Source organism: Diceros bicornis, chromosome 16, assembly GCF_020826845.1.
Source record: "Diceros bicornis minor isolate mBicDic1 chromosome 16, mDicBic1.mat.cur, whole genome shotgun sequence".
In the NCBI taxonomy this organism is placed as follows: domain Eukaryota; kingdom Metazoa; phylum Chordata; class Mammalia; order Perissodactyla; family Rhinocerotidae; genus Diceros; species Diceros bicornis.
This window is the reverse complement of record NC_080755.1, coordinates 53970784-53997733: the sequence shown is the minus strand read 5'-3', so window position 1 is coordinate 53997733 and position 26950 is coordinate 53970784. Positions and strand designations below refer to the sequence as shown.

Genomic DNA, 26950 nt, shown 5'->3' with positions numbered 1-26950 from the left:
TAACTTCACGGGAAAAAACAAGACGTAGTTCAATAACATTTTATTGTCAATAGTATAAAAGAAATTCAATATTGAACCTTCAGAGCAAGGAGAAAGTTGAACCTATTTCCAATGAATGACAGAGAAGAGGTGAGGCAAGGAATGTCACGAAATCTTCAGTAAATGTGCTCTTTTGGTAGCAAATTAATACACGAACTTGTGACGTAGATAACTTATCAGACCAACTTTAAGAATTACTATTAATGTAAGTAACCCATAGACTGAAAAAATACATGTCAAGGTAGCGTGAGCACTTCAATAGCTTTAGTGCTATTTTCTAAAGGATTACGTTCCTTTTCCTCTCCCATTATTACAAAGAGACAAGTTCCCTTAACACTCATCAAATTCCTTTATTAGCTACTGTGACAGTCCCTGTGCCTTTTAAATTCCTGCTTGTCAGACATCCAAAACCTTGTGGAGTCAGTGAGAATCCCCTGCCTGTCATCTATTGCCAACCAAAGGACCAGGTGGGCCTTCTCTCAAAAATGCAAGTGAATGTTTAATAAGACCCGAACTTCCCCTTGAGGTGCTGCACTTCAGCTGCTATAGGTCTGCAACTCCTTATTCAATATTCCAAACTTGCAAAAAGTTCTGAAAACAAAGTTTTTTCCTAAGCTGGTGGCACACTCATTTGGCAGCAAAACCTGACTCTTATGGGCTACGTAGAGTCTTTATTTATCCATTTTGTGTCAATATTCTACATTTCGTGGCAGAAATATTAAGGTGTTGATTTATAGGGTACTGTTCCCAGACTCCATCAATGGAGATCCATAACATACAGTATATGCAACATATTATCTTTCTAAAATCCAAGAAATCAGTTTGAAGAAAACATTTGTCCCCAGGGTTTAGCACGAGGTGCTGTGGACCTACAGTAGCCTGAACATGTGCCCAAGTCTCACTTGAGCCAGGACAGTTTTGCGGATCCCACACACCACAGTTTCTGTAGTCTTTCAGGGAAGTGAGAATGTCTGGAGCATTCTGTATCCCAGTGAAGGAAGGCAAAGCTCTGAGAACAAAATCCCCCAGACCTTCCTTATAGGAATTTTCTTTGTGAAAGATTGTATTCCCGCCAATAACCTTAGACAGTTTGACAAATAATGAATACGTATTTTTCCTCTAAGGTGATTCCTTTTCCTTAAAAGCATTGTCTTTGGGGGGGGGGGGGGGACAAAAGAAAGGACTGGAAAAGAAGGGCCTATTAGTGTGAGGGCTACATATGACAAGTACCAACTGCTTTCTGATCCAGCAATATTAACAATTTATTATATTTAGAAAGTGATTCTCTAGATGCAGAGTTTACGGAAAAGTCAGATGGGACTTATCCTGGGCTCTGCCACTTAAGGAGAACAGAACTTGCCAAAGAAAATGATGTTTCGAGTTTTGTTGTGCCTGATGATGTAAATAAATGGGTGGTCAGCATTGAATTCATCCTTGTGTTGTAGGATTCGTGATCCTGGCACCTCTATAGAATCCCCACCATCCTCAGTTATTTCTAAGCACACTCTGTGAATAACATTTGAGAGGGCCACTCCCTTGGTCTCCGACATTCCAGAGAAATCAGATGTATTCTCATTAAAGATATTTTTCAGCCCTAGGTTTTCCAGACTAGGCTTGGGGTCAATAATCTTTTCCACTTTAAATTTTGGAATGGAGAGTTTCACTTTGGCATTGGCCATGATGCTGGGATTGGTCCACTGCAAAAGCGCCTCTGAGTTGAGTTGTTTTTCAATCTGAAGGATAAAAAGGAGAAGAAATTATGTTTTTATTCCAATTGTAAAAGACCCTGCTTGATTAAAAACATAAAGTGTCACTGTGAGCTCAGTTTCAAAATGGTACAGATGGACCATCAAAGATGGAATCAGCCCTGTGGTTTTGGTATGTGACTAATTTCTCTTATAAAAAACTCACCTAACCACCTAACATTGTTTTCCTCCACCCCACCCTACAAGAATTGTCACTTTGCACTGAAATTTATGAGGGCATTTCTTTTTTATAGAGTAGCTCTATGGAAATGAATGCATGGATTATGATGTTGCATAAATAATAGTGAAATAAATATAAAATTAGAAGAGTTTTCATACATTTCTTGAATGCTTATTTTAATTTCTCTGCTAGGAAATCCAGAATATTCATGTACTAGGCATGGCATCAAATTTGATAACTCAAATTAAAACTTAAGTTCCTCTTTAAAATGAGAATTTAAACTGTCTATGATCATTCTTTAAGATCATAGGTGATGAATGCATCCATTTCAGTTGGCTATTTTTAAAATGAGAGATATGCAATGAAGCATAAAATAGTTTAGTCATAAAATTCTTCATCGAGCAAATCTTAAATTGCTCCTTGCCCTTCCAATATCCCCACTGGCTTGAGGAGAAACGTGTACAGCAGAGAATCATAATACCTTGACTGTTACTATCAAGGGTCAGTCCTGCACTGAAGTTTCTCATGTGAAACCTATGGAAATCAGGGAGATGGCAAGTCACAGGCTGGTCGCAAGTTTGTTTGTTTGTTTGTTAATGGAAGTGGGAACTATTGGATTCTCTTGCTAATGTATGATAATTATCTTTTCAATGGATACTTTCATTTAGGACAAATTATTAGAACCAAAAGATTGTCATAAGGAACAAGAATTTTTGAACCAAGAGGTGTATCCTCTTGCCTATTTACTACCTGGGAGTGAGAAGAGAGGAGAAAATACCTCCATAACTCAAAAAGATCATTTAGAAGGAAAAAAGCTTTTTTCTCCATCGTGTGTTATGGGTCAAATTGCATCCCCCCAAAATTCATATGTTGAAGTCCTAACCTGCAGTGCTTAGAATGTGACCTTACTAGGAAATAGGGTCCTTCCAGGCGTAGTTACAGCCACACATGGCTTAACTACGAGGATGCTGTCTGAGAAATGGGTCGTTCGGGAATTTCGTGGTTGTGCAAACACCATAGAGTGTACTTACACAAACCTAGATGGTATAGCCTACTACACACCTAGGCTATATAGTATTCATCCTTTGGGACCACTGTCCTATATGTGGTCCAGTGTTGACTGAGACATCATTATGCAGTGCACGACTGTAGTTAAGATGAGGTCATTAGGGTGGGCCCTAATTCAATATGGCTGGTGTCCTTATGAAAAGGGAAAATTTGGACACAGACACAGACACACATACACAGGGAGAATGCCATGTGAAGATGAAGACAGAGACTGAAGTGATGTGTCTACAAGCCCAGGAATGCCAAAGGTTGCCAGCAAAGCACCAAAAGCTAGGAGAGAGACATGGAACAGTTCTCCCTCATAGCCTTCTGAAGGAGCCAACTTGCCATCGGTTTGATCTCCGGTTTCCCAGCCTCCAGAACTGCGAGAAAATACATTTCTGTTGTTTAACTCACGTAGTCTGTGGTACTTTATTATGGCAACCCCAGAAACCAATACAATATGTATTCTTGAATATCCCTTTCTGAGACTCCAAAGATCATTTTCTTTCACTCTGTACTTTAATAAGAAAAAACTTGGTATAAGAGTATTTTAAGTAAGATAAAGCTGCAAGAGAAAAGGAGACCAAGGCATAAAGTGGAGTGTAAAAGAGAGAGAACAGTTAATAAAAGAAGAATAAAGATAAGAATTATAATTAAGTCAATCAAGTGATGGATAAAACATAATGACAACTAAAGCAGCAGGTAGGATGGGGATGAAGGTAGACCATCACCTAGAAAGCCAGGGGGTAGCTGAGGTGGGATTGGAAATAAAGCAGGTGATCCCTGGCTTCCTGAAGTAGCCCTCCTTCTTCTGCCAAGGGCTGAGGGCCAGGTGGAGGGGAGTTAGGAAGATGGAGGGGAGGGCTGAGGCGGAACAGGCGGGCCATGGGTGGCTGGACAGGGCTAACGGAGCCAAGGGGAAGCTAAAATCTCACTCACAAGTGGATAAAACCTCTACTGGTATTCAATATTGTGGCTCTAATAACCTGTGTAAAAGATGAAGCATAATAAAATCTCATATGTGTGTTTACATAAAACAACTTTTCAAAACCCATAGAATGTACAAGACAGAGTGAACCCTAATATCAACTGTGGACTTTAGTGAATCACGCATCAATACTGGCTCATCGATTGTAACACATGTACCACACTAATGCAAGACGCTCATACCAGGTGCCCGAGACTAGAGTTAAGAACACAGATTCCAACTTTCTGGGCTCAAATCCCAATTCTACATACCATTGACTAGTTATATGACCATGGGCCAGTTACCTGCCCTTCTGTGCCTCAGTTCCCTTATTGGTAAACAAGAGTATGGTAACAGTTGCTAACTCATAGGACTGTTGTGAGAATTAAGTGAGATGGTACACCTAGGGAACTTACAGTTCCTGGCACATTGTAAGTGCCAAACAAATGTTGACCATTTTAATATTATGGAGGAAGGCCCAGAAAGGACCATGAAATGCTTGGAGACGATGAAGCAAGTGAAGTGTAAGGCAGAACTGCTCCGGCCCCCTTTGCACAGCCCCACACAGCACCGTCCACACATCTCCTTGCCACGCAGGCAGCACCTTCATGCTGAACACCCGCCTCCCTCCTCACCTTCTCCAGGCCCGTGGACTCATCCTCCACGTCCTTGGGTAGCAGGATGAGCATGCTGAGGTGCTTGTTTTGAAAAGGAAGCTCGATGATCTTACAATTAATACCGTCAATGTTGCCCATACAGAACGTGGCCTCCATACTCATCATTTGTACTGGTTTGGTGTCCGTCTGTAAAAGCAGAAATACGGTCTGCGTGCTTTTCAGTTTACACATATACATACACACACACATATACATATACACACACACATACATATACACATATATACACTCGTACACACATATATACATATACACACACATATATATACATATACACACGTATATATACACACACATATATACTACAAACACATATATATTCATACACATCTATGTACACACACACACATATATACATAAATGTGCTTTTGTTATAGTTTCAGATCATTATGGCTTAATGATCCATCACTGGGATCCAAACTGTACTGTACCCAAACCATCAGAGACTGTCCTGTGAAGAGCTTATGACTTCCTTTGAAAAGTTATTCACATACTTTATAATTCCACATTTTATATATTACAGGAACTATACCTAATATAATATTTAATATATAAGCAAATATATATTTGCTTATATAAAACATTAAAAATAAGACAGTATGACTGAACATATAAGCAAATTTTAACTTAGTCTTTGTAGATGCCCATAATGACAAGGTCTTTAAACCGTTCCTGGCGGAGCTGACTTGAAAGTAAATTCTAGTACAAACCTTCATGTCATTTATACAGCTTTTCCTAATAAAACACCTGATAAAGAAAACTTAGCATCTAGCAGGACAAAATCACGCCGATTTTGTCCTCTGTCACCTTTGGTTTTGGTCACCTCTCCCTCAGTCCCCTCCTCTCCGCACTGCCACCTACTGCAATCTGAGCAGATGAGGAGTCTGGATTCGAGATAAGAACCTTGGGTTTTAGTCTCAAATGTGACATAAACAGATGTTGTAACCTTGAGCAAGTCACTCAACCTCTCTGGGCCTCAGTCTCCTTGTCAGTGGAATGAGGGAATCGGAAATTTCAGAATGACCGTTACCTCTGGAGAGGAAAGGAGGAGAGGGAGATGGGGGGAGGGGGCTATACGGGGAATGCAACTGTTGCTATATTTTTTCTTTAAAATATCTGAAATAAATAAGGCAAAATATAAAGATTTTACAAAGGTGGTTGTGGGATACATTGGTGTTTGTTTTATTATTCTCCATAATTTTCTGTATACTTGAAATATTTTATGATTTTTAAAAAATGAGAACATTAAGGGGCTGGCCCGGTGGCATAGTGGTTAAGTTCACGCGCTCCGCTTCGGTGGCCCGGGGTTGACAGGTTCGGATCCCAGGCACGGACCTATGCACCTCTTATCAAGCCATGCTGTGGCAGGTGTCCCACATAAAATGGAGGAAGATGGGCACAAATGTTAGCTCAGTGCCAATTCTCCTCAGCAAAGAGAGGAGGATTGGCAACAGATGTTGGCTCAAGGCTAATCTTCCTCACCAAAAAAAAAAAAATGAGAACATTAAAAAAAATCATTTCTAAGTCCCTCCAGCTCCAACACACCCCACACCCCTCATGCAGGGAGCCCATGAAAGAGTCTTGTCCTCAGGCCTTTCTCTCTGGGCAGCACTCCAGGCCTTTTCTCCTCTCTGTCCCCATTAATAACTGACCTTGTATATCTGATACAGAGGTGATTGATTTTCTGAAGGAAAATTAATTCATACTAAGGAGTAAAAGACTGATAGTAATTTAGTGTAACTTATTATCTTGACCTATACCCGCCATGGGATATTTGCCTGTTAACTGAATCTCTTTTAGGGGAGATTTCAAACTTCGTCTCAGGCCTGCAGGGATAATATTGCAGTAAAATTTTTATCTGGGATCTTCAAACAGTAAACTGAATCTTACCCAACAACACTCTCAGAGTTAGACCTTACTTATTTTATTTTTTGTACGTACCTCTATTTTAACACTTGTCACATTGTTAGAAATATCTATTTGTGTGACTGTCTTTCCACCCCCACCCAACCACACTATAGTCAAAGCAGAAACCATGTCTCATTATTGGTTTATCCCAGCACAGAGTAGTTGCTCACTAAAGATTTGGTTGATAAATAATTGAAGACTTCGACTTGACACATAACCAGAAACAGAATTATGATGGAAAAACATACTACTTTTGAAATTAATTTGGTAATTTTTCCATTGATTTCTCTTAAAGAAGATATTGATTTGTCTAAAAATCCCCATCAAGTTAGACTGCTAATACTTTCTGAATTTGCATACAGTTGTGACCTCCAAAAACTGTCATCTATTTCATTTATCAGCACTGAATATGGATACAATAATCCCATTTTCTGAACCATAAATCGAGACGTATATTCTGAAAACAGGATTAAATAAAGACTATCTCAGAAAATACAAGATTTATATACCTAAATGTGGGTGTGTGTGTGTGTGTGTGTGTGGGTGTGTGTGTGTCCACCTTTCTTGGAATAGGCACCATGCTAAACTGTTAATGATATAACTTCATCAGTTTAGTCTAGCCCTTAAAGGGGACACCACAGGGCAGGAGAAAGGTTTAGTAACATCACTGAAAAAAGTCAGGGGCTGACAGAAGCCATTCAATCAAACAGAGGACAAGTAATGGCCTCTGCTTTCAAAAGGAGGGCGTCTCCCCACGCAGCCTTGAGCAGAGTTTTATTGGTTTGTTAGATGAAACACTGAGAGATCAATGACATTTCAAACCCTAATTAATTCTCTTCCTAGAGTCTGAGTTTCCAGGATCTGATATGACCTACTTTTATGACTTATAACAAGAATAAAGGAAGAGCACACATTCTTCCTCCCCTCTCAAAAGACACCCATTAACACTTTCTTAAATGTAAAAACAACAGGGGCCAGCCCAGTGGCATAGCGGTTAAGTTCGCACGTTCAGCTTCGGTGGCCCGGGGTTCACAAGTTCAGATCCTGGGTGCCGACCTACTCACCGCTCATCAAGCCATGCTGAGGCGGCGTCCCATATAGAAGAAGCAGAAGGACCTACAACTAGGATATACAACTATGTACTGGGGCTTTGGGGAGAAAAAAAGAAAAAGAGGAATGGATGTTAGCTCAGGGTCAATCATCCTCAAAAAAAAAAAATGTAAAAACTATAAATCTGAGGGTGGTGAGCACAAAAGTCCTTGCTGTACTCCCCGGCCATGACAAGGTTTTGATGATGTTCTGGGCTGGCCCTGTAGCCCTTATGAGAGGTACCATCATCAACATGTTTCAAGTTTCATTTAAACATACTTAGGGCCCCTCTTGTCAGCCCTTCCCAGGAAGGAGAACCACCAGCGACCAGCCAAACACTCGGGGAGGGACACTCTGTGTCAAGGTCACTGGAGCCAACACTCCTCCCCTACTCATAGCAGAGGCCATGTACAGTCATGGTCCACTTCAGCTCCAAATAAAACTCAACACTAAGAAAGTCACAAAGCCGTGTTTGAAACCCAAGGACCCGTATGTGAAAAATCAGAGTCTAAAAAGTCTAATGTTGGGCCGGCCCGTGGCTTAGCGGTTGAGTGCGCGCGCTCCGCTACTGGTGGCCCGGGTTCGGATCCTGGGCGCGCACAGACGCACCATTTCTCCGGCCATGCTGAGGCCACGTCCCACATACAGCAACTGCAAGGATGTGCAACTATGACATACAACTATCTACTGGGGCTTTGGGGAGGAAAAAAAGGAGGAGGATTGGCAATAGATGTTAGCTCAGAGCCGGGCTTCCTCAGCAAAAAGAGGAGGATTAGCATGGATGTTAGCTCAGGGCTGATCTTCCTCACACAAAAAAAAATTAAATTAAATTAAAAAATAATAAAAATAAAAAATAAAAAGTCTAATGTTTTGTGCCTGGTATCTGAGACACACCCCTGTGTGCAGACATGCTCCTGGAAGGCAGCTTTGAGAAGACCACTGTAATCCAGGAGGCTAAACTGAGGAAGAGGAAGTGGAAGGAGGACCTGGCTCCCTCCTGAGGACCCACGGGTATTTTGAGTAGGTAAAGAGCACTCTCAATGGTTGCTGTCCTCTCCCAGTGTAAATGCCCAAGGATCTTGTGTAGGGACCCAGGCTGGTCCCAGGTTTTGTCTGCTATTGACTGTTTATTCAAACCGACCCTTAGAGATTGGTCATTCATTCAACAAATATTTGCTGAGCACCTACTAATGTGTCAGGGACTGGGCCAGGAATTATAGAAACTATAATTATAGAAATCAATAAGGCATTATCCCTGCCCTTAAAAAGCCCACGCAGTAGTGAGGGATCTAGATTAACAAATAATTCGATTTCACTGTGGAAAGCACACTTGGGGCGTGGGGTAGGGGAAGTAAAAATAAAAACACTATGAGTACAAAGAAAAAGTAATGGAAGCCAGCCCAGCTAACTCAGGTACAGAGCATCTTGAAGGTCTTTTCCTCTTGAGTTCTAGCATTAAGAAGGTGCTATTATAATATTTAGCAAAAACAAAAGTGATTAATGCTAGGTACTCTAGATGCTGGGAGAAACTTGAAAACTAGAATAGCCGCGTAGGAGCTCCAAGGTAAATAAGCTACCTTCAGGTATTGTGCTAAACGAAGAATTGGTTGGAGTCTGTGTTCTTAACACAAGTCAGGTCTCATCAAAGGAGAGCAAATCACATCATCGTATAGATTCCTGGGATTTCCTAGGTCCTCTAATGAAAGGAGTCACTTTTCTAGTCTCAGTTCTTTGGTTTTATTTATAGAAGAGGTACTTTACCTACTTATATGAATTATTTTTGACATGGGATATGGCTTTGTTATTCACCTCAAGAGACTTCCCTGCAAAACAGGCTTCTACTTCTTCCCCATAATGACTCCCAGTGCGGCAGATGAGTAAGCTATACTTTTTCCTTCACGGCCAATAAGTACTTCAAAGCATCTTATAAATTATAGTATCAGAACTATTTACTTCACTATTAACAGGTGAGAAATGAGATTACAGAGGAGCTAATTAATCTGGAACAATATTCTCAAATGGTCAACTTTTCATGATGATCCAAAGGCCTCTGATGTTGGGGTTTGGTTTCTTTCTTTTCTTATCCTTTCTTGCTATGATCCCAAATATTTGTAGCTATTTTCCAGTTGGCGATTTCGCTCTACCCACTGGGTTACAGGTTCTATAAGATCTCACTCAGCTCAGACCCTGAGGACTTTCTGGAAAAGAGTGAGAGTCTCTGGATTATGGTTCTTTTCTCCCACTTACCTCCCAGCTGTTCATCTCAAGAAAGATATGCTACCTCCCGTGCCTTCATTTTCCTCATTGGAGTGAATTCCTACAGTCCCTTCTATTGCTATAATTTTTCAGATCTTAGTTGAGATCCTTTGACACAAGGCCCCACATACCTTGTTGACTCTGAAAAGGCATTCTTTGGTTTCTAATTCAGGAAATTTCTTCATCCACTTTCCAACAAAGTAGGCGGCATTAACCACAAGGATTTTGGTCTGGTCATTTACACTGCTGTCAGTTAAAATGTTCTCGAAGCGGCCTGCAAACGATTTTAGGAAACCACAAATTGCACAGGGTTATGCTTCCAAACCACATCTGATGCTCACACGCATGTCCACTCACTGACTATTTACACTTGCTAGAGCCACCGCCCCCCACACACTGCACTGTGGCAGACAGCCTGTTTGCATCAAGGTCAGCTGTAATCCCCACCACGGACTCACTCACAACTGTAATCACTACAGAGCTCAGAGCCCCGACAGCCGAAACAGTGCAATGGCGATAATCCCTTAATAAAACAAAGTCCTCACAGTTGAATAGCACTGACATTTTTTGCAAAGAATTTTTCATTTCGTAATCTCTCAGATCTTCACGCCACTGCTCAGGGCCCACTTCATGGGCCTGTGACCTGTGTGTGAAGGAGGGGCCCTGCACTGGTTGAATGCTCTGCTGTCACCACCCTAACATTCTTAATACTTTTTTTTAATAAAGGTCCTGCATTTTCATTTTGCGCTGGGACCTACAAATGATATAACCGGTCCCGACGATGCTATATGATGTGTTATATACATAATAATGTTACTGAAGAAACTTGGAGACGCGAGAAGTAAGGGAGCTACAGAGTGGCAGAGCTTCGACTTAAATCTCAAGCTTCTGATTCCAAGTTCAGAGGTGTTTTCTCCAGTAAAAACCTTAAATTTATGAAGATTTTAAAACAAAGCCCCTTGGAGAAAAAATACAATAATTTAGCAATTCTAAAAACATAACTCTTTACACAGCAATTTAAACAGGACCTGCTTTTTACTTAGAAATTTTAAAATTCTGCTTAAACTGGTGTTACTTATAGCAGTTTTTACTTTACATATGAAGCCAAAGAAACTTCATTTCAAGAACAAATATATATGTATTTGTACATTTGTGTGTGTGCACACGTATCTATGGCTATCATATATCATCTTGGCTATCATATATTATTTGTTAACGTGTAATATCTAATTTGATCCTCATGACAACCATGGAAAAATTAAATTAGATACCATATGCCCCATTTTACAGTTCAGTAAACAGAGGCTCCATGCCCAAATACCTCAGTTAATAAGTGTCAGTGTCTGGATTTGAATCTAGGTCTTGACTGACTCCAAGACCATGTTCTTCCCATGTCCTCACTCTGCAGTTATAGCATGGACTCTGTCATTCCTGAGTCAGGGCAGCGAGAGGGCCGCTCTGGCCCTTCTCATGGGATGTGTCTCTTGCCCCAGAAGTGTGTCCCTCCCTAGACTATGGTGACTGCAGTGGCACCTGAAAGATCCATCAGTACAGTTCACTCTTTCACAATTAGGTGCTGTGTCCCAACAGGTCCCTCCCTATACACATACAAATATGTCCCCTGGGAAGGAGGACATGGACACTTATTTGCACTCAATCACATCTCAGCTCCAATTCCTTTCTAGCAAGGAGGACAACTCACAGAGAATTTTAATGGAGGGAGAAGTCAGGGGAGGGAGAGGCCTGAGGGAAGCACCTAGCAAAGGGCAGGACCAGGTAGATGCTGCGGAAGAGATCTGGGGCTCTCAGAGGCTGACTGGGACGGGAGTCGTGGGACTGAGGACAAGTCTCCACTGAGGTTTGTCTTGTTTTGTGTTTTCTATATGTGTATTTGATTGCCTAAGACCTTTGGTCTTTTTTTCCTTCATAAATTTGTATAATTTTTTAGCTGAAAGTGGCCTCAAAAATCATCAAGTTATAGTCCAAGCCCTTCATTTCCAGACTGAAAAACTGGCTGGTGACTTTCCCAAACCAAGTATGGTGGCTGAAGCTCCAGGAGGGCGTGTGGCAGCTCGCTAGAGGGCACGCAAGGAAACTAAAATCCAAGCACCAGAAATTTCTGCCAAGTGATGAGATGATGCAGGAAATGCCCAGAAATCCAAGTGGCTGAAATGGCAAATAGCTTCTGTACTAAAACATCCAAGGAATCCTCCAGCTGTTCAATTTTATGCTTAGCATAAGGACTCATGTGAAGGCAGGATCTGTTTTCATAGCAATTTATAGCAGAATCAGTAAAGGATACTTGCCATCTGAGAGATCCTTAATTGAGTTGTTGATCTGAACTTTTGTTTCTTCTAGTTTATCTTTGAAGTCAACAGTTTCCATTTCCTGTGCGTAGGGTCTCTTTGTAGAGCTGATGAACTCCTGAAAAACATCCAGTCCACAAAATCAGAGTCCTCAAAGTCTGTAGTCAAACCATCGCATTGTTACATGGTTCTAACAAAAGGATTTTTCAATATCTATTGCTGTAAATATACTTTTGAACTCTGTAACACTATATAAACTGAAACCTCATGTAGAAATCAATGAATTTTCTTTGTACGAAGTGTTTCATTTCTTCAATTCTAAGACAATATCAATTATTAAATGCCTCCATCAATCTAGTATCAGCTTTGGGGAAAAAAGAAACACGACGAACGGTCAGCCGGCCCCGGCATTGTGGTTAAGTTCGGCACATTCTGCTCCGGCGGACTGGGTTCACAGGTTTGGATCCCGGGCGCAGACCCACACCACTCGTCAGCCATGCTGTGGCAGCAACGCACATATTAAGTAGAGGAAGATTGGAAGAGATGTTAGCTCAGGGCTAATCTTCCTCAGCAAAAAAAAAAAAAAGAAAGAAAGAAACACGGTGCTAAACGTATACAACAATTAATTATAATATGGATTCCAATTTCAGGAACACTAACATGTAACTATATGTGTATATATCTTAGAACAGAAGAAATGTACAGAAAACTCTATGAGCAGAAAGCTCTTATCCTCACTGAAATAAATAAAGATTCTATAGACTCTTGCTACTCAGAGTGTGGTCCAAGGACTAAGAACTGCGGCATCACCTGGGATCTTGTTAGAAATGCAGAATCTCAGGCCCCGTCCCAGATCTACTGAATCAGAATGTGCATTTTAACAAGATTCCTGGATGATTCAAATGCACAGTAAAGTTTGAAATACAGTGCTATGTAGAACATAGCAGCAATTCTAATTCTAGTGCTTGTTAAAAATGCAAAATCTGCGCCAGCCCTGATGGCCTAGTGCTTAAAGTTCTGCACACTCTTCTTCGGTGGCCCAGGTTCTGTTCCTGGACGCGGAACCACACCACTCGTCCGTCACTTGCCATGCTGTGGCAGCAGCTCACATAGAAGAACTAGAACGACTTACAACTAGAATATACAACTATGTACTGGGGTTTGGGGGAGGGAAAAAAAAGAGAGGAAGATTGGCAACAGCTGTTAGCTCAGCGCAAATCTTTCTCAGCAAAAAAAATAATAATAATAAAATGCAAAACTCTAAATCCCATCCCTATTGATCTTGATTCAAGTGATCTGAGGCCAGGAATTTGCACTTTTAACCAACACCCAGGTAGCTCTGATGCAGGGGTCCCTCCTCGGACCACACTTGTTTGCACTATTACCAGCAAGTTTGCAGATAATACACAATCAACAGGAGCAATGCAACTTCCAGTTTGGTTGAAATAGTTCAAAATATTGAGTGGAAGTTCAACCAAACTAAACATAGCTGATTAAATGTCCTAAGCACAGGGCTCCTTGAATTTCTTTAGAGCAGCTATAGCCTTAGCCAACTTGATTCTGTTCATTGTAACCCAACCTTGGGACTGGGTGTTGCCATTTACTGAGAGAGCTAGGGCCCCCTATGAACATCAGAGAGCCTCGGCAGGATGCAGGACCTCCACTGTCCTCACTGCCAGCAACAAAATGTATTAAGCATCTCTTTAAGGACTGCCTAGGAAGCTTTTAAAATTTTCCCATGCCCAGGCCTCAAAACACATCTCAATATTTTTTTCTTAATTCACCGAGTGATTGTTGAAGAAAAATGGCTGTGTATATGTGTCTTTAAACAATAAGAGTACACTCACAACAATATCTGGTGATCCATGTCCTCAAAAGTTCTCAACCAGAAAAACAAAGAGCTACTGCTGAGAATGGTAAAACTATGGAAAACTATTTAACTGGTAGTCTACCTTTTAGATTTGCAGAGCTTGAAATTTTGACCCTCCAAACACAACTGAATCGACTCTATATGACTAAACTAGAGAATGAACCTCTATGTAGTCTGGGATGTTGGCTATGCGTTTCAAATATAGATTTTTTAAATATTATGTACTCTGGGGCCAAATTTAAGGACACCACATTGTTCTTTACATGATTCTTTCAAGAAATGACTGAATTACCAAAGCTACGTTATAGAGACACCCACATGACCAGCCTAGTAAAACAAACAAAACCGCTTTGTGACTGATGAAAACTGTTAATTCATACCATTATTATTTTTCTTATTGATTTGAGAAACATCAGGAGAACACTGTGTGCATAAACAAGTGAGGTGGAGAACTTAAAATGTTGTCCCAGGCCATATGCCCTCCTGTTTAAGGAGAAAGAGATTTAAATCATGAGCTGACTTGCACCTATGGAGATACCTTTATTAGAGAGACAATAACTCCATTCTCTATTTCTCTCAGTGAGGAAGCTAAGAGGAAGGGTGGGATCTATGAGTGTTTGAGAGGGAAAAGGGAAGTTTACAAGCTTCTGTATATTTTGAGCTTGAAGGTGTGACTGCAACTGATTCCCCTACATTCAATCTCTCCACTAGGACTGTTTTATTTTAATAAGCCTCAAATTGTAACTGAGCATCCTAGAAGTGAATTTCAGTGAAAAAAAAAAAAAAAAACCATGTGAAAATGCCACTCCTGGGAAAAAGTAAAATCTTGCTAATTGCTTTAAACCACTTACTGTAGAAGGATTCAGAGATTTGTCCACATAGAGCCGTTTGATTAGTTTCAGTGAGTAAAAGGAACTAAGTTTGTTTACATCTGATGTTACTGTTTGAAATCCAAAGGGCACATCTTTGACATTCTCAAAATGAAGGACCTGTGACGAGAAAAAATCCATTAGCCAGGAAGCATCGTCTCCTCCCACTGCGGTGGATACATGAAAGTGGTCCACCTCCTTGGATATACAGTATCACCCTGCTCAATTGTTCCCATAAAGCAAAGCTTCTCAACCTTAGCGCTATCGACATAATTCTTTGTTGCAGGCAGGAGGTTGGCTGTCTTGAGTACTGCAGGATGCTTAGCAGCACCCCTGACCTACTGGCTACCAGTAGCACTCCTTCCTCCATTTGTGACAACCAAAAACGTCTCCAGACATTGCCAATGTCCCCGAGGGGAGAGTGGGGGCAAAATTATCTCCAGTTGAGAAACACTGCCATAAAGATACTCTTCTCTTGACTTAACTATAGGGAAAATTTTCCCTTTCTTCAAAATGATGCCTCTAATGCTCATACAGAGGCTTTCCAAACTTGGAAAAGAGTGAAGCTGGGTTATAATTTCCATCCAATTTAGAGACAAGAAGAGAGAGACTAATACCAGGGGAGACAATCATTAGGCAGGTATCAGATTCCAGGACAGAGGTATCTCTAGCCAGGCTCTATTGAGTCCCTTCAGTTGCTCTAACAATTGCCAAATGGGCTGATGCATGATTTATGGTCAGCAGATACCATCAATGGTGGGCTGCCCTGGGTGGGCTAGAGCCAGACAGCCCTGCCTTTGAATCCCAGCCTGTACCCACCAGAAATGTACCTGTACCTACCCATCTTGCCCTACTCTTCAGAGCTTCACTTTCCCATCTGTATAATGAACTGAGAATACCTACTTTTCTGAGTTGCTATGAGGATTATGGATATTATATATAAAGCACTTAATGTTACACGGAGGGGCCGGCCCTGTGGCACAAGCGGTTAAGTGCACGCATTCCGCTGTGGCGGCCCAGGGTTTGCCGGTTCGGATCCCAGGCGTGCACCGAAGCACTGCTTGTCAAGCCATGCTGTGGCGGCATCCCACATAAGGTGGAGGAAGATGGGCATGGATGTTAGCCCAGGGCCAATCTTCCTCAGCAAAAAGAGGAGGATTGGCAGATGTTAGCTCAGGGCCGATCCTCCTCATAAAAAAAAAATAGATTATATGGATTCAAAATGTTAATAATTATTCTTATAGTAATATTCTAAGCCACTTAAAACCAGGATGCTATCTCTGGAGGACTTAAATCCTTTTATTTCGTTCCTAACCTTTCTTTTGTTCCAACCAATTGCCCAGCATCCCCTCTGCTTCACGGTGCCACAAAACACGATGTCAGTATAAGGTGATTCTCTCCTCACCCCTAATTCCTAATAACCATGCCCTGATGCCACACCTCAGGTAACGTCACTAAATGGGCACATTGCGTCAATGAGTCACACAGCCTCAGCACTGCAGGGTCGAATTGGCTGGTCCGAGGCAGTGCATAACTCTCATGCCTAATGACAGGTAAAAAGACCAGAAAATTAAAGAACTTGGGGGAACAATCACATGTACTGAAAAGACCTTTATTATTATTACTGAGGAACAGATTCATTACCAGGAAGTTCTCTTTTCTGTCCCTTCTCTAACGGGAGATGAGAAATGAGGAATGGGAGATGGGGGAGTTGAGAGAGGGGGACAGATGAGAAGACATAGCTCCTCTTCCCACAACTGGAGTCTCCTTTTCAATTCCCATTCAATTTCAAGTACAAATTCTTCATCCTGACCCAAACAACATTTTGTGGGTCATACTTTCTGGGGATTTATGGATATAAGAAGATGTTCCATTTTTAAATGCCAATGAGCTCAAGGAAAGAAAGATCCTGTTGAACCTAGAATGATCAACAGAAGAATAATAATGGAATGGAATTGGAAGAGCCTTCACCTACTGTCTAAAAGCAAATGAGGGGGTGGGAGAAATGGGTGAAGGGGTCAAAAGGTAAAAACTTCCAGTTATAAAATAAATAAGTCCTGGGAATGTAACATACAGCATGGCGACTATAGTTAATAATATTGTATTGCATATTTGAAAGTTGCTAAGAAAGTAGATCTTACAAGTTCTCATTACAAGAAAAAAAAATTTTCTAACTATGTATGGTGACGGATGTTAACTAAACTTCTTGTGGTGATTATTTCACGACATATAGAAGTATTGATTCATTATATTGTACACCTGAAACTAATATAATGTTAGGTTAATTATACCTCAATTTAAAAAAATAATTTAAAGGGGCCGGCCCTGTGGCATAGCAGTTGGGTTTGGCGTGCTCTGCTTTGGCGGCCCAGGTTCCAAGGTTCAGATCCTGGGTGTGGACCTACACCACTTAGCCATGCTGTGGTGGTGACCCACATATAAAATAGAGGAAGACTGGCGCAGATGTTAGCTCAGGGCGAATCTTCCTCAAGCGAAAAAAGAGGAGGGTTGGCAACAGATGTTAGCTCAGGGTGAATCTTCCTCAACAAAAAAGAAAAAATAATAATTTAAAAGAAAGAAAATGGGAATCATCTCATTTGAAGGTCTAAGAATTTTATGAGGGGCTGGCCCTGTGGCTTAGTGGTTAAGTGCACGCACTCCACTACTGGCTGCCCGGGGTTCGGATCCCGGGCGCGCACCGATGCACCGCTTCTCCAGCCATGCTGAGGCGGAGTCCCACATACAGCAACTAGAAGGATGTGCAACTATGACATACAACTATCTACTGGGGCTTTGGGGAAAAAAAAAAAGGAGGAGGATTGGCAATAGACGTTAGCTCAGAGCTGGTCTTCCTCAGCAAAAATAGGAGGATTGGCATGGATGTTAGCTCAGCGCTGATCTTCCTCACAAAAAATAATAATAATAATAATAATAATAATTTTAGGAAGCTAGATAGTCAACCATAGCCAAAAAGAAACTCTAAAAAAATTTTTATATATGTACATACATATACATTCATATACCTATATACATATATGTGTGTGTGTGTAACATAGTCTTAGTTTATTCTTCTGAAATGGGATACTCAAGCCCCAGGGAGTATTCTAAAACGTAAGTAAGCACAATCCATCTTCTTATTTATGCCTGCCACTTGAAAGTAGATAATTTAAAATGTTATTTCTATATTGAAACAAGCATGACTATATTATAGGGTAGAATATATTATAGAGGAGAATGCAGTTGAAACTGCATCCTAAAATAAAGCCTGATGCTGTAAGTTTTGTGCATAACACAGAGGGTGTGGATTTACACTCTTTCTGGTCAGAGTATTTGCAGTGGAACAGTTAATAAATGCCATCTTGATTGATCCTCACAACATAACAGATAGAAAGATGTCAGGTGACATGCTAAAGGCCACTCATCAGTGGAAAACTTGTGATTACCTAGAAGATCCCCAGGTTCTCCACCATGACATGGTGCTTGTTCTAAATGTGGGTTGCATGACAGATAAATGTGCTTCCACATATAAAAATAAATCAAGAGAGTACTAGAAATGGCACAACTCTCCATCCTGAGCAATTGTGACCACAGAGCGCCCATTCATTTTTCCCAGGCACCGCCTATGTGTTCTAACAACTTTGTTCCCACTCAAAGCAGACACACGGTGTGGGGTTTACCTGTCCAATTTCATTTGCTGTTTCACCTTTAGCGCCCACTTGAGCAAGTGACAGAGAGGTGGAGAGACAGATGGGAGAGAAGAGGACGTTGCCTGCTGGCTCCTTCTCGCATAGTTGTTTGAACAGGTCGACTGCAAAAGCCGAATTTGCCAGTCGCAGGGCGTCCATTGTGGGCCTGGAACAAAGGACAAGGGTGAGGCTATTTCTAACATGTCTTTCAGGTGTTCTCAACTGCATTCTGCCAACACAATCAGGATTTTATTCAAACAAAGTAATGGTCTTGGATAGAAGAGAGGAAGGAACTTTTAGTAAATGCAATTTAAAAGCCAGTGGTGAAGAAACCTCTGGGCAAGTGTTCTAAGGCCTGACCAGTCCAGCATGTGAGGTCCTGTTTGTGTACAGCTCTGCCCAGAATCTCCAAATCCAGGCCTACTTGGCCACAATGGCCATTGTCAGGAGCCCAGTGGTCATGCCTCTTCCTCAGCAAGTGATCAGAACAGTTGACATCACTGATCAAAATCAGTTGGTTTTATTTATCCATATTGTTTAAATCAGGATTTAGGTTAAACCATACAAAATTTAAAATTTTGCAGATCAAAAACTGTCATATCACAGTTTTGTGTGGTTCAATTTAATATTTAATAAGTGTTATCGGTTGAATTGTGTCCCCTAAAAAGATATGTTGAAGTCCCATCCTGGGTACCTGTGAATGTAACCTTATTTGGAAATAGGGTCTTTGGGTCCTTGTGGATTTAATCAAGTTGAGGTCATTAGGGTGGCCCTAATCCAATATGATTAGTGTCCTTATTAGAACAGGAGGAAGGACACAGAGACAGACATGCCCAAAGGAAAGATGATGTGAAGACACACAGGGAGAAGGCCATGTGACAACAGAGGCAGATAATGGAGTGATGCTTCTACAAGCCAAGAAACACCAAGGATCGCTGGCAACACCAGAAGCTACGAGAAAGGCATGGAAGGGATTCTCCCCTAGAGTTTGCAGAGAGAGCATGGCCCCACTGACACCTGGATTTCAGACTTCTGGCCTCCAGAAGTGTGGGAGAATAAATTTCTATTGTTTTAAGCCATCTAATTTGTGGTAGCCCTAGGAGACTAATACAGTCAGTAATGCCTTCGTAGGGCACCCAACATACAGCAATATTTAATAAACAGCAGCTGTTATTGTTTTTGTGTTAGTACATACCTACTATGTGGAAGACACTACACAAAGTATTATAAGGATCAACTGAGCCCCTCCTACTCTGAGTTTGCAATCTCTTCTGGCAGATATGTAGACAAATAAGCAGAATGCAGGGCTGTCCATGCCATGTGAGTGGTGTAACAAGTAACATGGGAATTAAAAAAAAGAGAGGGCAGCTTCAGCTAAAATCATGGAGCCTGGTAAAGTGGAGACAGCAGTGAGTGGGTGTATGTCTTGTCTGAGAACTCTCTTATTTTAACTCGGAGATTCTCTCAGTGCTGTCCTAGACCCCTGGCAGTCCCTAAGACCCTTTCAGTGGGTCCATGAGGTCAAAACCATTTTCATAATACTTAGACTTTATTTGCCTTTTCACTCTCAATCTCTCCCACATGTACAGTGGAGTTTTCCAGAGGCTATTACATTATGGTTATATTATTGTTGTTTTTAATAAATTTGTAAATAAATATTGCAAAATTTTTCCAATTTTAATTTCTAATTTGGTGAATACCAATAGATATAATCGACAGTTAAAAAGAGATAGCTCTTTGGGATCCTCAGTAATTTTTAAGAGTGTAAAGGGGTCTTAAGATTAAAAAGTTTGAGAGCTGCTGTTCTAATGAAAGATCTACCTATCTATCTAGTCCAGTAGTTACTGATCAGATCTGAAGGTACCTGGGTAAAGGGAGCAGTTAGGGCATAACCCTTTCTAGAAACCAAACTGAGCTCCATGGACTCTCAGGGCTCCGCCTATTCCCAGGATAGTGTGTTTCTAAGGGACATGGATTCATATTACTATCCCTGGATGACTAGTGCATAGATCAAGGCTTGAAGCATTCCCCCAAACAGTCAGGCACTGTGCCATCATGCACACAGATGTGAAGAACAAACATGACATTGAAGGTCATCAGGTAGGACATAATCCCTAGCGTCAAAGCATCACCACTCAAGACAGAGGGCTTCCTTCAACCAGGACCCAAGGATGTGGCAGAGTCAAATGCATGAATAAGATCTCAATTCTGCAACCTACAGCTGAACAGAAATTCAAAATGTGAAGATGTGAGAGTAGGATCAAGGAAGAGGCCCCTGGGCTTCGAATATTTCTTCAGAATTCTCCCTTTTATGGGAAATGTAGCCTGTGTGTAGGATGGACTCGAAAAGATTATAATGTATCTCCGAATCTGTAAAAGCAAATTCATCAGCAAAAAAATGTTTTGTTGACCCATTCATGCTCTCTGGTCATCTCCAGTGTCTTCCTCCTCCTTCACGTTATATCCCTGATAAGCATAGCTAAGTGTACTCAGGTCATCTTCTCATTACAAACTTATTACAAGGTAACCTGCAGTCAGGTGGGCATCTCACATTTCTTTAAGGTCCATTACCTTGTCCTCTCTCCTCTGGGGTAAGGCCAGGACATGGGACAACATCACACCCCAGTTGAAGCAGACCAGCATGGGTATGCAGAGGGCAATGAGACAGAAATGGAATTGTGTGGAGTGTTTCAACCAGTATGTCCACCACAGGGAAATTAAAAGAAACTTCACAAAAGGTTTGGGGAATCCGTGTTGCAGATTTTAGGACTAGAAGTCAGGCTTTCTCCAGCAGCAAATTTAACATTGATAATGCTAGGTTCGTCTACAACTAAAATCCAACATGGGCTATTTCTCCACCAAATAGAGAAGCCCGAATGAGCTGTTTCTTCACCAAATAAAGAAGCCTAAACCCGGATCCCTGTGAACCTATCAAAGCTTCAACAACTTGAGACCTAATCACATTAATAATAATATGAAAACATACAAACTGTGCTTTAACAAACACAAGTAGTTCTTCCCAGCATGTATTTCCTATCCTCCAAAAAGAGAAATTAAAATAATTTTGCACAGTCAACAACAAACTTACTTTTAAAATTTGATTTCTTTTGTGTAGAAAAACTGTGTGTAAGAACTTGGAGTAACCTGCTGAGGGAGTTTGACTGTAAACTCCTAGAAATGGACCCTAGAAGTGGATCAAAGGAGAAGGAAATGTTCGTGTTACCATTTTGTTCCACTGAAGTATTATTCATTCATTCATTATAACATTTTGAGATACATTTAGTCTAAATGACTCTATGTGAGTACCAGATCATAGTGGCTTTTACTACAGTTAATTACACAACGTAATTAACACTGTGTTGCAATTCAAGCCTTAGATTCAGGTCCCTGTAGGAGAATGCAAATCATCACACACCTGACAGCCGGGGCTTCACCATTGGTGGTGGACCCTCTCTTTCAGCGAGTCCCTTCTTTTTCATGAGTCCTCAGTGCACGAGTCCAAACAGGTCTGCCTTCCTGTTCACGTGCTGACTAGCTCCTTTCTCAGAAAATTCTCCTTCAGGTTGGGGAAGGTCAAGCAGCCCTTAATACCTGAGGTCTTGGTGACAACAATGTTTGGTACAAAGATATCAGCAAAGGGCTGTACATGGAAATTGTTGTAGGGGCAAACAATCACCAATTAGGTAATCAATCAGATATTGCAGGGTAAATCTGATCAGTTGCTCAGTGATTAGTCCCAAGTGACCTAAAAACACCGTTCTGAGGTAGTTCAAAGGATGACTGGCCACAGCCTATTGCCACCTCACTGTGGCTACAAGACAATCAAAGCATTTAAACAAATCTTAGCAACATTAGCAATACACACCCAGGAAAATGCATCAGGTTCCTATATGGGCCATTTTGCATGAGCAAATGCTACAAAAATTATGGGTACAAGAGTAGAGATTAGCAATTTCTATATAGTAAATCTACATGTCTAATGACTTGTGTTCAGAGTGCTAATTTCACTGCAGATCTTTTTCATTTTATTATCACTTTGTTACAAAGATAACTTCTTTGGTTTTTATGAAAACCTAACAATTATAACAAATCAAGAGAATTTTGATTACAGTTCCAATGTAGAAAACACTATCTCTTTTAGTCACTTAAAAGTTTAAAGGGCACTTTTATTTTAGCCAGGGAAAAGTGAAATGGAAGTTTAAGTAGTAATACAAATGCAACAAACAACAAAAAGTTGTAAGAATTTATTGCAAAACTGCCTGTTTTTTGCAATATGTCCAAAAATCATAAACTTTTAAGGTGGAACAGTATCTTGGAATGGATCTAGTCTGGCCCCACCTTTTCGTTTTACAGATGAGGAAAGTGAGGCAGACAAAGATGAAGTGATTCTCCCAGGCCACCCACGCAGGGAGAGAGAGTGGTAAAACCAGACCCGGCGTTCACTTCTAGCTCCCAGCCTGCTCCTTCCGGACCACACCTTACCACCTTCCTGCACGGTAATTGTGTCGTTGCTGGCATCAGTTCTCTCAGAAGTCTTTAGAGTTCCCCAAAGTCCACCTGTCCTGAATTACCCCTTTAGAGATACCAAGATACCTTGCATGTTTTTTAATCAACACAATACTATTTTTTCTGATTTTCCCACTTAAAGAATCTCCTTCTTTCTTTCTACCATTTATGTTGCAAACTCTTAATCTTATATTGCTACTACTTAGTGAGTATTAACTTAGTACCTAATGCATATCAGGCACTGAGCTAGACATTAAGAAATCAAAGGTGAACACAACATAGGGGGCTGTCAGCCTAGTGTCATGGTATGTGTGACAGGTGTGATGAGTGCTTTGAGGGAGGGCACAAGTGTCCATGGGATCACTTAGGGGAGACAGCTCACTCGGAGTAGAAATCTCGGTGAGGTCTCCCCAGAGACAGTGACATCTAAGTCAGTCACACTAAAGGTGAGTCCTAAAGGACAAGTAGGAGTGAGCCATGCAAATGAGTGCCAGAGGGAACTAACACAACTCAGAGACTGCAGGTAGTCCCAAGGGAATGGAGACGCACGCACGAGGATGGGAGGAGGCCAGAAGGGCTCACTTCTCTAGACTTGCAGCTTCTCACCGGCCCTGCATAAAGACTTCTAAAGTTTTTAACACATCTAAGACAATGGTCCTCAAACTTTTCATCTGTAGACCATTTGGGTGAGATAAAGCCCCTATGGATAGGTTGACCGCATGTCTCCCTTTGTCTGGGACAGTCCTGGTTTATGCCTGTCATCTTGGCATTATCAGCAGTACCCCTTTCACCCTCAAACATGCAGTGTTTTGAACAAGGTATGTTCACCCTACCTATAGATCACCCCTATCAAGTCTTCTATGTACATGTGCTCGTGCACACACATACACATACAGCTATGTGCATAGTTTTTTCTTTCCTTAAAAACTAATTTTTCACTGTGTCAGGTTATTTTGGATATTATTTAGTCTAGCCGGCCTCATTTTACAGATTAAGAGAAATGTGGTTAAGGGGCTAGCCCCATGGCTTAGTGGTTAAGTGCACGCGCTCCACTACTGGTGGCCTGGGTTCGGATCCCGGGTGCGCACCGACGCACCGCTTCTCAAGCCCTGCTGAGGCCGCGTCCCACATACAGCAACAAAAAGGATGTGCAACTATGACATACAACTGTCTACTGGGGCTTTGGGGGAAAAAAAAGGAGGAGAATTGGCAATAGATGTTAGCTCAGAGCTGGTCTTCCTCAGCAAAAAGAGGAGGATTAGAATGGATGTTCGCTCAGGGCTGATCTTCCTCACAAAAAAAAAAATTTTTTAAATGAGAAATGTGGTTAAAAAAGTATTTCATGTAGAGGGTCCTTAGGCAAGGCCTTGAGGAACCTTGCCTACTATAATAGCTATAATGAAATGCCTAAAAACCCAGCCTCTACTGTCCACATTCTAACCTCATATGGAGAAAAGTCAGAGCTAGATTAAGAAAATAGGAGATCTTGCAGCTTCTGCAGTGTGAAAAAATACCATGAGAATTATGAAGTGATGAAATGAGTAAATGTATATGAAAAGTGCTTTGTTAGCAGGAAAGGACAACGTAACTATTAGCAATAAGGTCAATTGCTTAATTTCCGATGGCAGGGGATCCTCTGCCTTGCTCATATATTCTGAGGTCATATCTGCTCCCATTTGTTTAGAAGCCTGATCTTGACCACTGAGCCATCCCACTGCTGCCTAACAGTAAACTAGAACCAGACTGGCCACCCCAGAATGACCAAAATTGCTGAGACTGCATACCTTCAAAGTCAACCCACAGCCCAAAGGGACTGAAGTGGCAGAATTCAAGGCGTTAGGAAGCAAAGATATAAACCTGCTGAGTCACATGGAGAATCTTTTCTTCAGACAGGCTTCCATCTCTCCACCCACCAAGGAACCCATCAAACACTTGCCGGTACTGGTGGGGACTGAGGTTTGGGATTCAACTGATTCTATCCAAAACCTCTTGAGTGATGTAGTGGGTGAAAAAGCTGTTAAGAGTCCCCAAGGTCTCATGGAAAAGTCCGTGAGCTGTGAGTTCGAAGGCTTGGATTCTACTGCATCTTGCCATGTAATTGTAAGCTGTAAGACCTTTGCCTCTGTGAACCCCCACTCCTCATCTACAAAATGAGGGACTGAGCCGCAATATGTCTAAGGCCCCTCAGCTCTGCGAATCTGAGCCTAACCCGATTACAAGTCTATGGAACAGCCTGACATGCTAAGTTGATCTCTAGTATGACACGCTTAAATAAAGCCATAAAAACAGTAGTGTCTATGAGGAAGAAAACTATGAGGCAACTGATTTGGAAGGTTGCCCAAGAATACGCATTTGAAATCTGTAACTTGTTTCAAGTATCCTGAAACCCAGAAATAGGGAGGGAGAATACTTTCTGCCTCAAAGAATGTAGTTGCAAATAACTGAACACTGACTGGATGGTTAAAAATGCCAAAAAAAGAAGAACAGTTCCGAAGTCTGGATCTCAACCCCACACTGCCAAGCAGAAGGCGAGCCAGTCGCTCAAAGACTTTTCCACCTTCTCCAGGTTTGAGCACCACACCCTTCCTGAAACTAACACTGCAAATTCACTCTGAAATCCAAGGGCTGGCCAAAAGTGTCCCCAGAAATACTTTCTCCTCCACGAATCACTGTTGTGCCCCCACCCCACCAACAACAACAACAACACCTCCTAGCCACGTTATTTCTTCATATTCTTACCTCGTATGGTTAAATGATTTCACTCCCTACATGGCATTCCCGGTTCCCAAAGGGCTGAGAGCTGGAGATGCTGCCCACGTGGGGGGTGATGGGTGACAGTCCCGAAACCAACAGCCTATCCTTGAAAACGACTCATCATGTCGACTTTGTTCACCACCTCCAATCAGCTCAAACAACTACTTTGTTTTAAGAATTGCCGAAAAGAGGGAAACCACCAGCCCTGCCACCCCCACTTTGCTTACCTGGAGTTATGGTTCTCCTGGAAAACGCACAGCAAGGGAAAAGGAAAACGAGGCACAGAAGGACCTTGAGTGGAAGGAGCTCTGTGGGGCAGACGCAGCCTGCTGGCTCACCTGAACACCGGGCCCCTCCCGCTGTGACCGCTCCCAATCTGCACTCTCTCTGTCCCTCCCACTTCTGCACTCTCCACTCTTACTCACACCTCTTGGCGGCTTGTCCATGATTGAAAAAAAATGATTCAGGCTGAAGTTGCTGTCGTCTGCACAGCTTCTAAAGGCCTCCGACAAGCTCAGGCAGGAAGGGCTTGTTGGTGGATCCTGCCTTGGGCTAAATCCATCCATACATACATAAATAAGGGCAACCCTAGTAGCCCACGTGGGACCAGAAGGAGAAATATTATATGAAATAGAAGGAATATGTGATGGTTGTAATAATTCATACTTCTCAAATATGGTGGTGCAACAAAAAGCATTCTAACCTCCATCCTTTCTAGATAAACTGCAGTAGCTCATTCTGCTAGATACCAGAGGTAGCTATGGATTAAACAGAAAGTCAATCACAAAACAAAGAAGAGGATGTACAAATTAAATAATTTATACTTAGCAAAATATGTAATAACAAATTAACAGAAGAAATTGTTTGATGGAGTTCCCAACATTCAGTGATTAGGCTTATATAGCTTTGTTCTAAAACCCCTTTACATGTGCCAGTTTTCCTGCCTTCCTGCAGCTCCTTCATTTGGTGAGACCTACTCCCTTCCCATGGAATCCGTTCTCAGGAAAAGACCTGAAACTGAGCCAAATGCTTATCTGCTGTGTCCAC

General features: G+C 41.6%; 1 protein-coding gene across 1 annotated transcript; it reads right to left on the bottom strand.

Moving 5' to 3' along the window:
- Positions 1 to 357: 357 nt before the first annotated feature.
- On the bottom strand, positions 358 to 26201 carry SERPINB5 (serpin family B member 5). Its single transcript, XM_058556584.1, has 7 exons — positions 26131 to 26201; positions 18635 to 18809; positions 14940 to 15077; positions 12219 to 12336; positions 10044 to 10186; positions 4618 to 4785; positions 358 to 1772 (listed from the first exon to the last, which is right to left on the bottom strand). The coding sequence occupies exons 2-7, from the start codon at positions 18800 to 18802 to the stop codon at positions 1380 to 1382; spliced, it is 1128 nt and encodes a 375-aa protein (XP_058412567.1). The 5' UTR covers positions 18803 to 18809; positions 26131 to 26201; the 3' UTR covers positions 358 to 1379.
- Between the last annotated feature and the right edge of the window lie 749 nt (positions 26202 to 26950).